Source organism: Ovis aries, chromosome 9 (assembly GCF_016772045.2).
Source record: "Ovis aries strain OAR_USU_Benz2616 breed Rambouillet chromosome 9, ARS-UI_Ramb_v3.0, whole genome shotgun sequence".
Taxonomy (NCBI): Eukaryota; Metazoa; Chordata; class Mammalia; order Artiodactyla; family Bovidae; genus Ovis; species Ovis aries.
This window is the reverse complement of record NC_056062.1, coordinates 86,675,000-86,692,443: the sequence shown is the minus strand read 5'-3', so window position 1 is coordinate 86,692,443 and position 17,444 is coordinate 86,675,000. Positions and strand designations below refer to the sequence as shown.

Genomic DNA, 17,444 nt, shown 5'->3' with positions numbered 1-17,444 from the left:
TATAGTCGAGCTGAAGTGACAATGAAAACTCAAGAGTGAAAGTAGAATAAATATATCTAATAAACATCTTTATAAAAGGATATAAGTTTATTAAATTTAGGACATCATCCCTTGGATTTCATCAAATGCCATATTAAATCAACTTATCTAATTCTCCATTACAATGGAAATTGCTTATATCCTATAAGTGACTTATAGGATATATAAACTTCTTGGTTCAATTAATCTTTTCTGTAATATAACAACTAATCTTAAAACTTTGATAATAAAGGACTTGTCTGTCTCTGAAGTTCTCAGTCTTGCTAACAGATATCTCAGTATCCATTATCTTTCTCCCTTATTAATATAACTTTTATGTTAATTACGGGACAGTGTTGTCCTAAGTGATGTACTAAGTTTAAAGCATTTCCCAGACCCTCTTGGAGATTGAGGGTTAGGGCTGGGGTTGGCAAAGACCATTAACTAAATCCTGGCCACCAACCAAAGTCGTCAAGTGGGGCTTCTGAGAAAGCTCCTTAGAATGGACTCAAGCGGAAAGCCCTTTACCCTGTTTTCTTTCCACCTTCTTCTTCCTCCCAGGAAAGCTGACCTGATGGCCAGAGGTGTCATCTCATGGAGCAGAAAGACAGACACCTAGGAAATTAATACCAGCAACTACCAAGCAGCTTTGGTCACCTACCTCCGGGCATCTTCTATAGGGGAAAAAAATAACTCTATTTAAGCCACTGACCTTAGCATTTTTAAAGACAGCAAAGGAATTCTTAACTAACACAATGCAGGAATTTTTTCTGGAAAGAAAACTGGACATGCTGAATCAGGATCTCTGGGCCTTTGGTCTGGGAATCCTTATTTTTAAAAGCTCACCAGGTGATTCTGATGCACTGGTCCAAAGAGGGCATTAAGCATTCACTCATAAGAAGTAATGAACAACAAGGACTTTTTCCTTCATATGAAGATACCAGTATGTAGGCTAAGTGAAGTGAAAGTCGCTCAGTCGTGTCCAACTCTTTGTGACCCCATGTACTATACAGTCCACAGAATTCTCCAGGCCAGAATACTGGAGTGGGTGGCCGTTCTCTTCTCCAGGGTATAGGCTAAACAGGACATATATTCTGATTCTTCAATAATAGTTATAGATTTATATAGTGCTTGATACACACTAGGTTCTCATCCTCACTCAATTGTGTCTGACTCTGCAACCCCATGAACTGTAGCCCACTAGGCTCCTCTGTCTATGGGACTTTCCAGGCAAGAATACTGGAGTAGGATGCCATTTCTTACTCTAGAGGATGTTCCCGACCCAGGGATCGAATCCGCACCTCCTGCATTTGGCAGGCAGATTCTTTACCACTGCACTACCCGGGAATCTTCAGATTCTCAGCAAACGCTTATCACATCGTTGCATCTGCGCTCTCACCTAATGTGGTAACTAATCTACAAATAGTAGGCTACTTAATAATGCATAAAATATGAAATAATCTAAAAAATAATCTTTGTCATCTTAGAACAAAGTGAGTAAAACAAATTATCAATATTCATGAAAAGAGGATGGAACATTAAAGATAAAAATGAAAATTAAAAATCTCTAATGATGTTACACATGCTCTACCTTAAAAATTTATTTAAGTAGATACTTTGTTTTGCTAACTTTCTTCATCTTTCAGTGCCTGTTTACTCGATTAAAGCACCTCCTATACTTAACATCATGGCCAAATGTCTGATGTAATAAAACAGTACAGCCTGGAAATCTATTAAAACAATCATGAATAACAATTTTAGTTGTTGTCATCTATTATAAATAGTCAAAGAATCATTGTATTTTTAACATTTATCAACCAACAAACTCTTATACTTAATACAGGGTCTACAAGATTCTAATTTTTTCCCCCAAATAAACAGGAATACTGCTCATACTGTCAATACAAATATCTCAAGTACTTTTTAACATTCCAAGTTCCTATTTGCAATACTTCTCAATAAATAATGTTACTTACAGATATCTTGTTACTTTCTGGTATTGTTTCATCATTAAAAGTGGCATTTGTTTCTATATCCAATCGTGGCCTTTTTCTAACATTGGTATCTTCCTCTTGTTTTTGAACTTTCACTTCGCTTTCTAACTCTAATTCTGTATCCTTGAATAACTGTTCCAATACTTCCTCTTCTATGGCTAAATCATCAATTTCTTTTCTTTTTTCTGATTTTAGTTTTTCTGTAAAAAGAGACTTATTGGCATAATTTTTCACAGTAGGTTTTAAATTGGTATCTGCATATGAATTATCTGGGTTTTTTCCCACAAGCACATTCTGAGATAGGTGCTCATCCTTAATTTTCCTTATTGAGGATGTAGTTGGTTGTGTTTGTTCTAAAAGAGAACAAGATATCTCCATTCTTGCTGATTTGGATAAAGACATTTCTTGATTTTCTTCATCCCTTTCCCTTGGGTTCAAAAAAGGAGAGAAGAAAACAAAAACAGAAAATGAGCACAGCTAAGTAATTTTTTAGTTTGGCAATATTCACCCCCTTCTTCATTTAACTGACAATATTCCTGGTTTTAATGATTAACTACCTCGCCAGAAATAAAAAAAGTAGACATCTGAAAAGAGTACATAATTCATACACACTTGATTGTTTTGATAGGACTGATCAATCCCATAGCTTAAATAACAGAGAGGTGTTTATCTTCTTTTTTAAAGGTTGCAATAGTTGATTAATCAGTGTGATGGAAAAGGTAGAAGAATATAAAATACAAAAGACCTGTCAGAAAAAAAACAGCTTGCTTTGTAATGTAGGAAACTTGTGAGCAAGGGAAAAATTACCCTGGGACTAAAACCTGTTCAGTTCATGAGAGCCAGATTCAAGTTGAAGTGGCTAAATTCAGAATATAGTGTAAGACTATATGTGTGAATATATGACTAAGCATATTCCATATAATACTGTATCATTCACTCAGCAAGTGCTGAATACTTAGCTCATTTAAATGGTACTGAGGCCCACAGAGGACACACAAACTGGGTTTCTGCTCTCAAGTTTACGATATGCATGTTGAACTGGAACAGTTAAGAGTGATACCTTAATGAATCTAAACTGATGTCGGGGTCTGGATAAACAAACCAAGACGTTTTTGTAATAATTCAAATACTCAGAGTTTGAATTAGAAAGATAGCAACACAAACAGATGGAAAGAGAGATAATTATAAGACAATTAAAATAAGAATCAGCGCTACTGTTTTGGGGAGGCAGAGCAGAAAAGGTCAAAGATGTTGACACAGTAAACTGCTAACAAAATTACATATACAGTGCAATGACAGGGATGAAAAAGTTTTACACCTATGATTAGGCAAAAAAGCAGATTTCTGTGGAAAAGTAGGAGTGATATACTACTAAGTCAGGACCAAATATACTGACCATTTATAACCTGAAATGAAACATACATAGTAGGAAGAAAAGAAGTCCTCAATGGGAGCAAAGTCAGAGAGGCAAAAAAACAAAACAAAACAAAACTGGGACACTACCACAAAAAAGCAAGAAGAAATCACAAGGAGAACAAAGGATGAAGAGTTGAGCGTTACCAAAAGGCCACTAGAGGTGTGAAGTATGTCAGTGATTACTTTCAAGGATGTCAGGTTGTGATGAAATACTGTTAGTTAAGAAATATTTCACATAGAAATAGGAACAATAATGTCCTCTTATAAGTTTAACAGTGAATTTAAAAGATAAACAGCAGTAGCTTCAGAAAGAAATCAAGTCAAGGGAAGGGTTTAAAAACTAAAAATGAGACAGAGTCTTTGAATATAGAAGAAAAGGACCTAGAAGAAGATACTAAAGGTGCTAGAAGTTAAGAATAAATGATGAGGCATGGTCCTAGAGGAAATGAGAGACCTAACCAATGGAAACAGGTAGGTCAAAAAAACTCAGGTACAGGAAAACTCAGCAAAGGAAACAGCAGAAGGAAAAAAATGAGAGAAAATCTGTCTAATGAACTTAGTGACTCTTGAGAATCCCTTGGACTGCAAGGAGATCAACCAGTCAATCGTAAAGGAAATCAATACTGAATATTCATTAGAAGGACTGATGCTGAAGCTGAAGCTCTACTACTTTGGCCACCTGATGCAAAGAGCCAACTCATTAGTAAAGACCATTATGCTGGGAAAGACTGAAGGTAGGAAGAGAAGGGGATGACAGAGGATGAGATGGCTGGATGGCATCGCTGACTCAATGGCCATGAATTTTAGCAAACTCCAGGAGATGGTGAAGGACAGGGAAGTCTGGCGTGCTGCAGTCCATGGGGTTGCAGAGAGTTGGACGCCACTGAGCAGCTGAACAATAGCAGCAGAAATGAACTTAGGTGAGAAGGCAATGTGGACCTTTCTGAGAGGGAATAAGCTCAAAGGGCCACAGCTTTCTACACAGAAAGACTACACAGCATACTTACACAGAATATGAACTTAGTACCATTTTACAGTCATAAAACAAGTATTAATATTTTTAGAGGCACAAAGCACTATTATTAAAAATTATACCTTTTTTTGGGAGAGTTAAGTGGCTGAAAATAGTCTTTGATGGAGTTGGTTTGCTGATGCTGAGAAGGCCAACCTCTACTTTTATTTACATGTGGGAATTTAGTCGGTGAAAGCTGATAGTTTGGGATTTTCATCCTAACCAGAGTATTTGACACTATATTACTATTAGAGCTTATTTTGTGGGGTTTCTTCACAGTGGACGTTTCTTGTGAAAGTATTCGACATTTTGGTTCCATTCCAAATATTTTGATTTCTTTTGGTCTTTCACTCACATCCATACTGCAGCAAAAGAAAAGAATGTATGGTAAGCAATCAAATTTACAGCAATTTTTATCCAGAAACAAAGTCCTTTAAGTAGCACTAATATAATACAGTTTTAGAATATAGTTGTCTTGAAATACCTGTTTATTCAATATATTTTATAATATATTGTTCAAGAAAGCAGCTCCTTTGACATCAAAGCTCCCTGAAGATAGATGATATCCTTCTCTCCATCCCCTATAGCACATACTGTCAGGCATGCTCTATTAAAAAACTGCTAAACACACATAAAATAATAACCCTGTATTTTATTATAAATTAAACCATCATATTCCTAAGTGTTTCTTGCTTTGTTTAAAATTTTTAAATTACTTGCATGTAAGAAAAAAAAAAGATAAAAACTAGAAATTCAGAAAAAGAACAAGAAGTAATTCCATTAGTAAATATAATGTGGTATTTTAATCACTTTCAGTGAACTGAAATGGTGACATTTCAACCAAAAGTCAGTCCCTAGAATAAAACTCTAGATTAACAGAAAAATATTTTAAACCCACACATAAACACACACCTCTACAATGTATGGTTAAATATATATTATCTTTGCTATTCTTATGTTTTTTTTTTGCCATTCTCATTTTACAAAAAACCCAGAGTTGTCATTCAACTGACTTTCAAAAAATTAATAGTTTCTCTTTAAAAAGTTAAACCCAGTTTCAATACAAAACATAGGTACAGTGAAAATGTAGTTATGATATAATATAGTGCTACCATAAGTATCTTTCAATATGAATAATTCATTATGGATTTAAAATAGTATCTTAAGTAAAAAAATGCCATAGGATACTTATGAGCTACCCCTGCTTTCCAAAAAAATTAAAAAACAATTAAAAAAAAGCCTCTTTACATAGAGAACCATAAAACACCAGTCACAAATAAAACTGTAATTCTTTGTAGTCTTCTATGTACATTTTCAAGGAATTTAAAAAAAACACAAAACTATCTATTTCAGGAGTTGACAAACTACAACTTGTAGGACAAACATGGCTGACCACTTGTTTTTGTAAATTCAGGTTTACTGGAGTATAGCCACACTCATTCATTTACATGTGTCTATGGCTGCTTTAATTCTAAGTGGCAGAGTTAAGTACCTGTGACAGAGGTCAATAGCCCATAGAGCCAAAAATATTATTTTCCAGTACTTTATAAAGTGTGTTAAACCCTGTCCCCAAATATTATTTTCCCTGGCATCCCACACTCCAAATACTTCGTCTCCCAAGAAACAACTTGATAAGGCACTGACTTTACTTCTTGAATATACTATTACTTTATTGATAGAATAATAACAATAGTTCATTATCAATGAAGCTTTACCATGTATCTGCTTGTTCTGATTCTGTGTCAGCTACATATGCTGTAGCATTCACTGAGGCATCTGGCATTAAATTTTTATTGGCTGGTAAGGCTTGGGAAAGGCTTGGACCTGGAGTTGTGGTCTTCAGTCCTGTAAATCACAGAAGTGAAAAAAAGAATCACAGCTGCTAGACACAAGAAGGACCTTTGGTCACAGAAAGTTGCTAGGAGTGCACCACACTGAGGGAATGAACTATAGCACCCAGTTTTCTCCAAATACTCAGCCTGTAAGCAGCAGCCTACTGGCATCTGTGATGAGCTTATCTGAACCAAATCATGTTAAAATTACATCAAATCTTTCCTGTTAAGTGATTATCAACTTAAACTCAACTTAAATTCTAATTCAAATTATGCTTTAGTCAGGAGACCAAAACATTAAAATTTCTCCCCCCATGAAAAGTATATCTACTGTATCTACACAAATCAAAATCAAGGTGAATTTAATTTTCAGAAGGAATATACTATTTGAAGAGATAACAGTTTTAGACAGACATTTTTCGGCTACTCCAGAAAACCATAATGATCACTTCATCATTTTATATACCAGGAGAAATTTAACTCAAGTGCCACTCTTCCAGAATACTTTTCTTAAACCTCCCAAAGCGAATTACATGCCCTTTATTTTGGCTCCCCTGCCATCCTTTACATCACTCTATCAACTGTTAACACACTCTTTTTAACTTTTTAATGCTAGCTGTGTGACCTGTATTACTTAAACTCTCTGTGCCTTAGTTTCCTCATTTACGAAATGAGGATAACTACAATATTTTCCTCACATGTTTTAAGGGCAAAATGAATTGATAGATGGATAGCACTTAGATAAATCTTGGAACACAGTAAGGACTATGCAAGTGCTGTTGCTGCTAAGTTGCTTCAGTCCTGTCTGACTCTGTGTGACCTCATAGACGGCAGCCCACCAGGCTCCTCCGTCCCTGGGATTCTCCAGGCAAGAGCACTGGAGTGGGTTGCCATTTCCTTCTCCATGCAAGTGCCTGCTGTTATCATTATCATCATGTTATACCATACTTGTTACTTGCTCTCACTAGACTTGGAACCTCCTTGAGAATAGGAACTGAGTCTTGCTCATTTCTACATCTCCAGTCTCTGAGCAATGTTTGGTATATAATGGATATAAACTAGTTAGTGGAATTTTAAAAAAACGGAAAAAAATTTTAAGTCGACACTTACTAAGTATCAAAACTAAATTATCACTGTTAGATCCTCCTGACATAGGATGTATTTAATAAATGTTTAAAGCTCAACATTCAGAAAACGAAGATCATGGCATCTGGTCCCATCACTTCTTGGCAAATAGATGGGGAAACAGTGGAAACAGTGTCAGACTTTATTTTTGGGGGCTCCAAAATCACTGCAGATGGTGAAATTAAAAGACGCTTACTCCTTGGAAGAAAAGTTACGACCAACCTAGACAGCATATTCAAAAGCAGAGACATTATTTTGCCAACTAAGGTCCGTCTAGTCAAGGCTATGGTTTTTCCTGTGGTCATGTATGGTTGTGAGAGTTGGACTGTGAAGAAGGCTGAGCGCCGAAGAATTGATGCTTTTGAACTGTGGTGTTGGAGAAGACTCTTGAGAGTCCCTTGGACTGCAAGCGGATCCAACCAGTCCATCCTGAAGGAGATCAACCCTGGGATTTCTTTGGAAGGAATGATGCTAAAGCTGAAACTCCAGTACTCTGGCCACCTCATGCGAAGAGCTGATTCATTGGAAAAGACTGATGCTGGGAGGGATTGGGGGCAGGAGGAGAAGGGGACGACAGAGGATGAGATGGCTGGATGGCATCACCGACTCGATGGACGTGAGTCTGAATGAACTCCGGGAGTTGGTGATGGACAGGGAGGCCTGGTGTGCTGCGATTCATGGGGTTGCAAAGAGTCGGACACGACTGAGTGACTGAACTGAACTGAACTAATTGCAAATTCAGGTATTTAACTTACTTCTATCACTCACATTATATGAACACCTTAAAAGCTCACTGGCATTCCTTTTACCTACATACCCTAAAATTCATTTTAGCTTGAACAGTTTACAAAAAACAGTAATTAAAACTGGGTATATTAAAAAAAAAAAAAAAAAACTGGGTATATAATCACTGCAAGAAACACTTGGTGGTGGTGGCTCAGTCGCTCAATTGTGTCGCTATCTTGCAACCCCGTGGACTGTAGCCTGCCAGGCTCCTCTGTCCATGGGATACTCCAGGAAAGGATACTGGAGTGGGTTGCCATTTCCTTCTCCAGGGGATCTTACCAACCCAGGAATCGAACCTGGGTCTCCAGTATTGCAGGCAGACTCTATACCAACTGAGCCATGAGGCAAGCCCAAAAGAAACACATAAATTGAACCTAATGAACCAGAGTAACTGTTCATCAACAGTAAGATTAAGGACAAAGCTCTCCTTGCTAAAATACCATAATGAGAGGGATTTGCTCTACCCTGTTCACCTCTTTATTCCAAGTTTTCAGAATAATTAAAGGCATATAACAACTGTTCAAAAAATACCTGTTCAAAGATAAATGCATGAATACAAAAGGAAAAGAGGAAACAAAGGATGAAAAAAAAGGAGGAAATGCATTCACTCTATTCCCCCCAAAGTGTATCCTAAAATTGTTTGTAAGTCAGATGGCTATGATTTGGAACCCACACAGACCTACCTATGAATATGTGCAAGATATTATAACACAGATTTTACCAATTTCTTATGACCATGTTTCCATATGAAATAACACAATAGAAAAGGTACTGGTCTAGTAGTCAGAAAACCTAAATTTTAGAACTGTCTTGGCCATTTTGGAGCTTTTCCCAGGAGGCTCAGCAATAAAGAATCTGCTTGCCAATGCAGGAATCACAAGTTTGATCCCTGGGTTGGGAAAATCCCCTGGAAGAGGAAAGGCAACCTACAGCAGTGTTCTTGCCTGGAAAATCCATGGACAGAGCAGTCTGGCAGGCTACAATTCATGGGGTTGCAAAGAGTCAGACATGACTTAGCAACTGAGCACACACACTCTTGGCCATTTCATTTATAGGACCTTAACTCCAGTATTCTTGCCTAGAGAATCCCAGGGATGGGGGAGCCTGGTGGGTTGCCATCTATGGAGTCGCATAGAGTCGGACATGACTGAAGCGACTTAGCAGTAGCAGCAGCAACTTTGCTTAGCCTTCAGATCTCTTACCTTTTAATATTAGAAAGATTAGATGATCTCTAAGGACCTTCTGGCCATAAATACCTTTCTAATAGCAGAAATGTAATAAAAATTTTGATAAATGATAAAATTTTGTTGGCCCCTTCAAGCAAAAATAATCTTATGTACTAATAACTTAGTTCAATTAAGCAAATATTCATATCAACTACAAACAAGTATCATGCTTGGTGATGTCAGAAAATGTGAAATTAATAAAAGCTTACAATCAATCTAGTGGCTGAAAGAGGCATGGAAACAACTGGTGATATTTCAAAGTAGAAAGAAACTCTAACTGGAACACAAAAATGTTACTGGGATAAAGAAAACAGAATAATTAACTTGGAGAAGAGTAGTGAGAGGAAAAAAAACTTAGAAAAACTTCATGAAGGAGGTATGCATTTGTGAAATGAGTCAGATTTTGAAGAGCAGTGTTGGCATTCTAGGAACAAGGACCATGATGAGCATGGTCAAGGAGTATGGCACATATACAAATATAGCATATTATACATGTTATTTTATTTATAAGTTAGAATTATTCCCAAATAAATTAAGAAATTCTAAAAAACATGTCATATATATTCTCTAGGGAAGTATACGAAACAAAAGAGATGACAATGGGAAGAGATAGGCCACAGCTAAACTGTTGAAAGCTCAAAAGTCTAGACAAAGGGCTTAAGGATTTATTTGACAGATAATAAGAACAAGGAAAAGTTTTTAGGAAATGGGAAAGTGATTCTAGTGGCAAAGTGAAAAATTAACTGTATAGATGAATATGGAGGCAGGACTCTCACTGGGGGCAACTGTAACAGCCCTCAGGAAAGAAAGATACGGAGGGTTCAAATAGGGCAGTATCTTGATGGGAGTAAGCCTCGCGAGCAGAAGCTACAGAGGGAGAATTTCAGGTCTTGGATGAGTAAAAAAATGACTGAAGTTGATGGTCTGAATACCTCCTCTCTAGCCCAGTCCTTCCTTAGTTTCTTGGAGTTTATATAATAAACAGGAGGTTAAAATCAAGCAAAACAAACCAAAATAATCTGATGCCTTGGCTGCATCCCACAATATCCTGAATTACACAGAATGTGAATCTGCACTAAAAAAAATGTTTCTGAAGCACCTATCTAACTGAGAAACCAGTTTTCTGAAAGAAAAACAAAGGACAGTTGTCCCAAACAGGTACTGGGAAAGGGGAGCCACACACAAAGACTCAATGATTGTTTATTTTTACATATTTTTGTTGTGTTGTTAAAATCTGAAATTATACATAGGGTTTTGTTTTTTCTATAACAGAACAGAAATCCACTGTCAACAAAATAGTATCTACAGTATATGCTATTTCTAAAGGGTTGGGAGCTTGCCAGTGGACAGCTTCTCCAAGAATATGGCTCACTTTTGGTATCTACATCAAAGTAGTTTTCTGAAAGAGGCTAAAGAGATACTTTACTTCTGACTCTAAGGATAAATTCCGAGAATCTCAGTCATGAATTCTGAGGAAACAGTCACCATACCACAACTATAATGAAAACTTCACAAGCTCTTAAACTGTATTTGAAGGTTAACTGTTTAAAGACAGAAGTATGTCCAGTGCACTCATGGGAAAGGGTAGAGATTTCAGGTGAATAAGCATTCTCACCGAATCATAAAATCTAAGGACTAGCTGTCTACCTTTTTATATCTGCTCCCAGTAACCCCCACAACATCAATCACAAGAGCAATACAATATTATCATAACAGCTTTGACTTAGAGTCAGTTTGAATTCAATTATTTCTTATGTGACCTCTGGCTAATTTCTTAACCTCTCTGTATCTCTGTACATCAGTCTCCTCACCTATAAGCTGCAAAAATGTCATCTCTCTTAAAAGGATTGTTTTGCATATTAAACTGGAATGCCATACGTAAAGCACTGCAATCTTTGCAAATTCAAGCGATGGCAGCTATTATTACCAATCGGAAGGTACACTGTCCAATTCTATTGGTGCCATTCAGTGGGCTACAACATAAATGATACCTCCTGTGATACTGCCTGGAGCACATAATCAGGTGGTGCTGTCATAACTTGCCTTTTGGTTCAAGCCCAATAACTGCTTATAAGTAACTATTAAAAAGAATCTAGGATGCAAATAAATGTATAAAGAAATACTGAATGGATAGCTAGACAAAGAAAAGTTAGCAAGGACAATAAATGTAAGAATATCTAAGGTAAAGAAGCGAGAAGGAAAAAATAAATGAACCACTTTCTTAATGGCAACATCAGCTTATCAAGAGAGTAGGGGAGTGAGTTTTTTAAAAAAGGCTAATAGTTGCTCTGCGTAAAATGGCTTTGTAACAGTCAACGTGGAGATGATTATAATATGTATTCTTTATCTGCATAAATGGCACCATCATCCAACCAGTTATTCATGCCAAAAGACTAGATCTAAGTTGTTTCTAAATCCTACACAGGCAAGACCTACTGGGTCTAGCTCCAAAACCTGGCCTCCGTTTGTTTTTCCGCTCTCTACTGTGCTGCCCACCTTGGTCCAAGGCACCAGGCTCCTCTCAACTGGACCTTCACAGGAGCTTCTACTCATGTTCCCACTTCCATTTGGGGCCTTTGGAATCCATTCTCCACACAGGTGTGATTGTGATCTGTTCCTTCTACCTGGAATTCTGCTACCCAGATCCTTCCATTGCCGCCTTTCCCCATCACTTCAGGACATAAGGTGCTCAAACATGACATACTAAGTGAGACCATACTTGACTCCCAATCTAAAGGAGCCTACTCCCAGTCACTATCACGTCACTTTTCAGCCTTCCCTTTGTACTTGGCCTTAACAGAACTTATCAGATGTGTATGCTTGTTAACTGTCTGAATCCTGACTTCTAGGATATAAAGCTCACAGTAAAGGTATCTTGCTTACTTTATCCACCACTGTTCCTTCAGTACTTACAACCATGCCAAGTACTTAGTAGCCACAAATATTTACTGAATGAATAAATGAATGGATAAACATATGACCTTTAAAAGATGGTAAAAATGGTCACCCTGGCAAGTATAATGTACATACAGCTTATCATCCATTTACATATAAAGTTGCTGAAGAATCAATAAAATTTTAATTACCTGTACTGGGCTGGCCCTGTGGATCACAGTAATTCTCTGTAGTAACAAAAATAACTGCTAATCCAATTTCTGCTTCTGGAATAGGTCTAAGACCCTGCCTGTTAGAATAAAATAGTTTAAGCATAATAATACATTAAAATTAACAATTTTTATTAAGATGATATCAACTGAATCTATCCTTTTTTCCCCTCAGGTGATATCACAATTTAATGGTACACAGAGAATTGCAAATACATATAGTACTAGCTTGGAAAAGGCAATGGCACCCCACTCCAGTACTCTTGCCTGGAAAATCCCATGGACGGAGGAGCCTGGTGGGCTGCAGTCCGTGGGGTCACTAAGGGTCGGACACGACTGAGCGACTTCCCTTTCACTTTCCACTTTCATGCACTGGAGAAGGAAATGGCACCCCACTCCAGTGTTCTTGCCTGGAGAATCCCAGGGACAGGGGAGCCTTGGTGGGCTGCCGTCTATGGGGTCTCACAGAGTCGGACACGACTGAAGCGACCTAGCAGCAGCAGCGGCATAGTACTAGCTTATTCACTGGAGCAACATTACATTGTGCAAGTTCATCACCTTTTAGTAATTCAATTATTTCACCTGTAAAATACAGATCTAAGCTAAGGGATATAGATCCTTCCAGTTCTAAAACTCTATAATTTTCACACTAAGAACAGTAATATTCAGATGAAGCAATAAAATAACTTTTTTAAAGCAAATCTATCATTACTAGAATCCTAAGACTTAAAAGAGAGAAAGAAAAAGGGGAGGGGAGAGAAGGAAGGAAAAAAAGTACAAAGAACTATATATAAATTACATCTATATATGTATTGTAATTTTAACTTTAGTAAATCAAATCATTTGACCAAATTTACATTTATACCTGAATCTTATTAAAGGAATCTATGGTGAACTCATTTTTTGTTATTCTGTAATGTGAATAATGACATAAACCAAACATAATTTAACTTAATAATGCTATATAGAAACTACACCTCAAGTTTCAAGGGCTTTAAAACCCTTTTTAATATGTATTAGAGAGATATTTTAAGTGGTTGTAGTAGCTTGAAAGGTCTTTTTCAAATGTTTAACATTTGAAAAATGTTTCCTTTTTCTTTGTAAAATGAAAAATTTTGGTTTTGTAAAGTTTTTAGAAAGATGACTCTAAAACGTATATGGAAAAAAAAGAAGCCAAGAATAACCAGGATGCTTTTGAAGAAGAGCAGAAAGAAAAGATCTGTCCTGCTAGATTTGAAGGCTTAAATTGTTCTAGTAATTAAGACAATGTCGTAAACGTGGTATTGGTATAAGAACAGTTATACTGCTCAACGAAACAGACAAAAGCCAAATACGTTCCCATGCATTTAAGGTCCCTTGGTATAAAATAGAATGAGTCTCAGATAGATTAAAGATAAATTTCAAAACCAAAATATCAAAATATTAATGAAAAAGTTGAAGAGAATATCTTTTTGATCTATGAGTAGAAAAAGATTTCTTAAGTAAAATTTAAAAAAAATACTGACAGTGAAAGATAGTTAACTTTTAGGATACTAAAATTAAGGACTTTCATTCATCAACCCAATAAAAAGATACTTTACAAAGTGGTAACAGATTCTGTAATATATAAAAGTGACAAAAGGATTAATGTCAAGAATATATAAAGAAAAAAAATTTTTTAAGCCACACAAATATGCAATTACCTTAAAATCCAGAAACTGCACTTGTGGGCATTTATTCCAGAGAAATGAAACTTATGCTCACACAGAAACTTGTACACAAATGTTCATAGCAGCTTTATTTGTAACAAAAACTGAAAAAACGCACATGTTCTTTCATGGGTGGATGATTCAACTGCAGTATATCCATACCACAGAATAAATAATATATATATATGCATATGTATTTTAAGTGGCTGAAGTAGTTTAAAGATATTTTTTCAAACACTTAACATTCATTGTTTTGAAAGCAACCCTTTCAAAATACAATAACAGAAATTTATTTAAAATAATTAGTGAACAAAATGAATATATATTATTTTAGTTCAATGATGACAGTGTATCATATAATCCAAAGATTGTAATTCATTCAATTTTATGCAAAGCCATGGAGCAGGTGAGAAGAGAGGGCAGAGAGGATAAAAAAAGAAAAAAATCAGCAACAAAAAAGAGTTCCTAAATTTGGACTAAGATACTGGGAACATATCTCAGCAAGGACAAACATCACGGTTATATTGTTCCCCTAGGCTTCTAATCTGTTTCACAGCTATTTAACTGATATCCTATAGCCACTTCTGACAACGAATCAACAGAGTCATGGCACTAACCAATCCCAATGTTGGCAGACTGTATGAAATTCAGTCAATAGCTGAAGTTACTGGTTTGCTGTAACTGCACTTTCCATGACAATCAATGGTGTAGACTAACTGGACAGGTGTTATTTTAAGTGGTAGTCTTTCTCTAACTGTAAAATCATCCTCCTTTCAAAACCAAACTGAAACAGGGGCCGAAGACTATAGAACAAAATGTCACCTCATGATCTGGTCACCAGCCTCTGAGCAACCTTGCACCCTGGCTCTGTTCTTACCTCAGGGTCCCTATACATGAAAGGCAGCAAGATGGAACGGGCTCCGGACCCAGACTCCGCGGGTTAACACGCTGGCTCCTCTCATCAGTCCCCATGTTCTACTCAAATCCCCTTTTGCCCTTTCTGCACAATGAGAATCATGACAAAAAAATACACAGGATTCTGTGTGGCTTAAATATGTAAAATATGCCTTAATATATGTAAAATGCTTAAAACAGGACCAGCTTACAGTAAGTTATTATTGCTGTTGTCCGGCATGTCTTTTAAAAACGGGTCATAGGTAAAATACTACCTGAAAGAAGCTTTCTCTATTTAGAATAAACTTCTCCCCGCCTGCTCTGTTACTCTGCTTCCTTATACACATTTGTAGTTATCGGTTTACTTGTCTCTATCTGTCTTTTCCTCTAGACAACCATGGCTATCTTGTTTACCATTATATCCCCAGTGCCTAAAACATAATTATAGTACATTCTGGTTACACTAATATGATGGTACTTTTGTTACACAGGTATTTCCTTTTTCACAGCAGTTACTACATCTCCATTAAGCAAAATATTTATGGGACACAGACTGAAGTTTTACTTTTTACTTCAGCAAATTCATTTTTTTAAAAAGTCCTTCATGGTCAGAACTCCTGGGATAAGAAAAATGAACACTGGAGATAGCTTGTTTATTTATGGACATTTTATACATACAAATACCATAAGCCCTAATAATGTTTTACTAAGTGAATAAGAATTTAGTCAACAGACTGCCAAGGCTGATTTCTTACTTTGTACTTCAAAGATTATTAATACCAATAAAGAGTCCAGGAAAAAAATCCTTGCTTTAGTGCTTTCAAATGGTCCTCCCCCAATTACAAACACTATTCTAGTATATTTGATATTTTTTTTTCTGCTTTCCTATGAAAATTGAAAGTGAAAGTCGCTCAGTCGTGTCCGACTTTTTGCAACCCCATGGACTATACAGTCCATGGAATTCTCCAGGCCAGAATACTGGAGTGAGTAGCCTTTTCCTTCTCCAGGGGATCTTCCCAACCCAGGGATTGAACCCAGGTCTCCCGCATTCCAGGCAGATTCTTTACCAGCTGAGCCACCAGGGAAGCCCAAGAATTCTGGAGTGGGTACCCTATTCCTTCTCCAGCAGATCTTCCTGATGCAGAAATCAGACTGGGTTCTCCTGAATTGCAGGCAGATTCTTTACCAACTGGGCTCCCAGGGAAGCCCATTCCTATAGTAGCCTATATATACAGGAAGGATAAAAATTTTTATATAAATTTTCAATGGGTACTAATCATCCAGGGAAAAATACATTTCTAGGTTATTTCAGAAAACATTTTATATTTGAGTTTTAACTTTCTCAACTACATAACCTAGAGGAAAACAAATACTACTTTATAAACAGATGTATAATGAAAATTCTATTAAAGTAACAAAAAAGAGGCAGAAAATATGTACTGAGATAAAATTATCATGGATATATCTATTCTACTTTAAGCATACTAAGTCACAATAAATTTTCAAACCATATACAATAAAATCTTTATAATAATTCTCGTATATGTTATGATTCAGTTGCTCAGTCATGTGCAACTAGTTGCAACCCCATGAACTGCAGCACACCAGGCTTCGCGGAACTTCACTATCTCCCGAAGTTTGCTCAAACTCATGTCCCTTGAGTAGGTAATGCCATCCAACCATCACATTCTGTCATTCCCTTCTTAACCTTTGTTTATTAATGAATTAATTTAATTGGAGGATAATTTCTTTACAATACTGTGGTGGTTTTTGCCATACACTGACGTGAATTACCCACGGGTGCACACGTGTCCCCTCATTCTGAACCTCCCTCCCCATCCCATCCCTCTGGGTTGTCCCAGAGCACCAGCTTTGAGTGCCCTGCTTCATGGACCGAATTTACACTAGTCATCTATTTTACATATGGTAATATATATATTTCAATGCTATTCTCCGAAATCATCCCACCCCACCTTCTCTCACAAAGTCCAAAAATCTGTTCTTTACATCTGTGTCTCTTTTGCTGCCTTGCATATAGGATTGTTGTTACCATCTTTCTAAATTCCATATATATGCATTAATATACTATATTGGTGTTTCTCTTTCTGACTTAACTTCACTCTGTATAATGGGCTCCTGTTTCATCTACCTCATTAGAACTGACTCAAATGAGTTCTTTTTAATAACTGAGTAATAGTCCATTGTGTATATTTACCACAACATCCTTATCCATCCATCTGCCGATGGACATCTAGCTTGCTTCCATGTCCTAGCTATTATAAATAGCATTGCAATGAACATTGGGGTATATGTGTCTCTTTCAGTTCTGGTTTCCTCGGTGTGTATGCC

General features: G+C 36.7%; 1 protein-coding gene across 2 annotated transcripts in view; it reads right to left on the bottom strand.

The window, feature by feature from the left end:
* NBN (nibrin) overlaps positions 1 to 17,444 on the bottom strand; it is a 55,365-nt gene that overhangs the window by 15,237 nt on the left and 22,684 nt on the right. For both annotated transcript variants that reach the window (XM_004011849.4, XM_012184160.3), the window contains exons 8-11: positions 12,496 to 12,593; positions 6,156 to 6,285; positions 4,524 to 4,802; positions 1,995 to 2,439 (exon numbers count right to left, since the gene is read on the bottom strand). In XM_004011849.4, the coding sequence (XP_004011898.2) occupies positions 1,995 to 2,439; positions 4,524 to 4,802; positions 6,156 to 6,285; positions 12,496 to 12,593 (952 nt within the window). The remainder of the gene's footprint in view (positions 1 to 1,994; positions 2,440 to 4,523; positions 4,803 to 6,155; positions 6,286 to 12,495; positions 12,594 to 17,444) is intronic.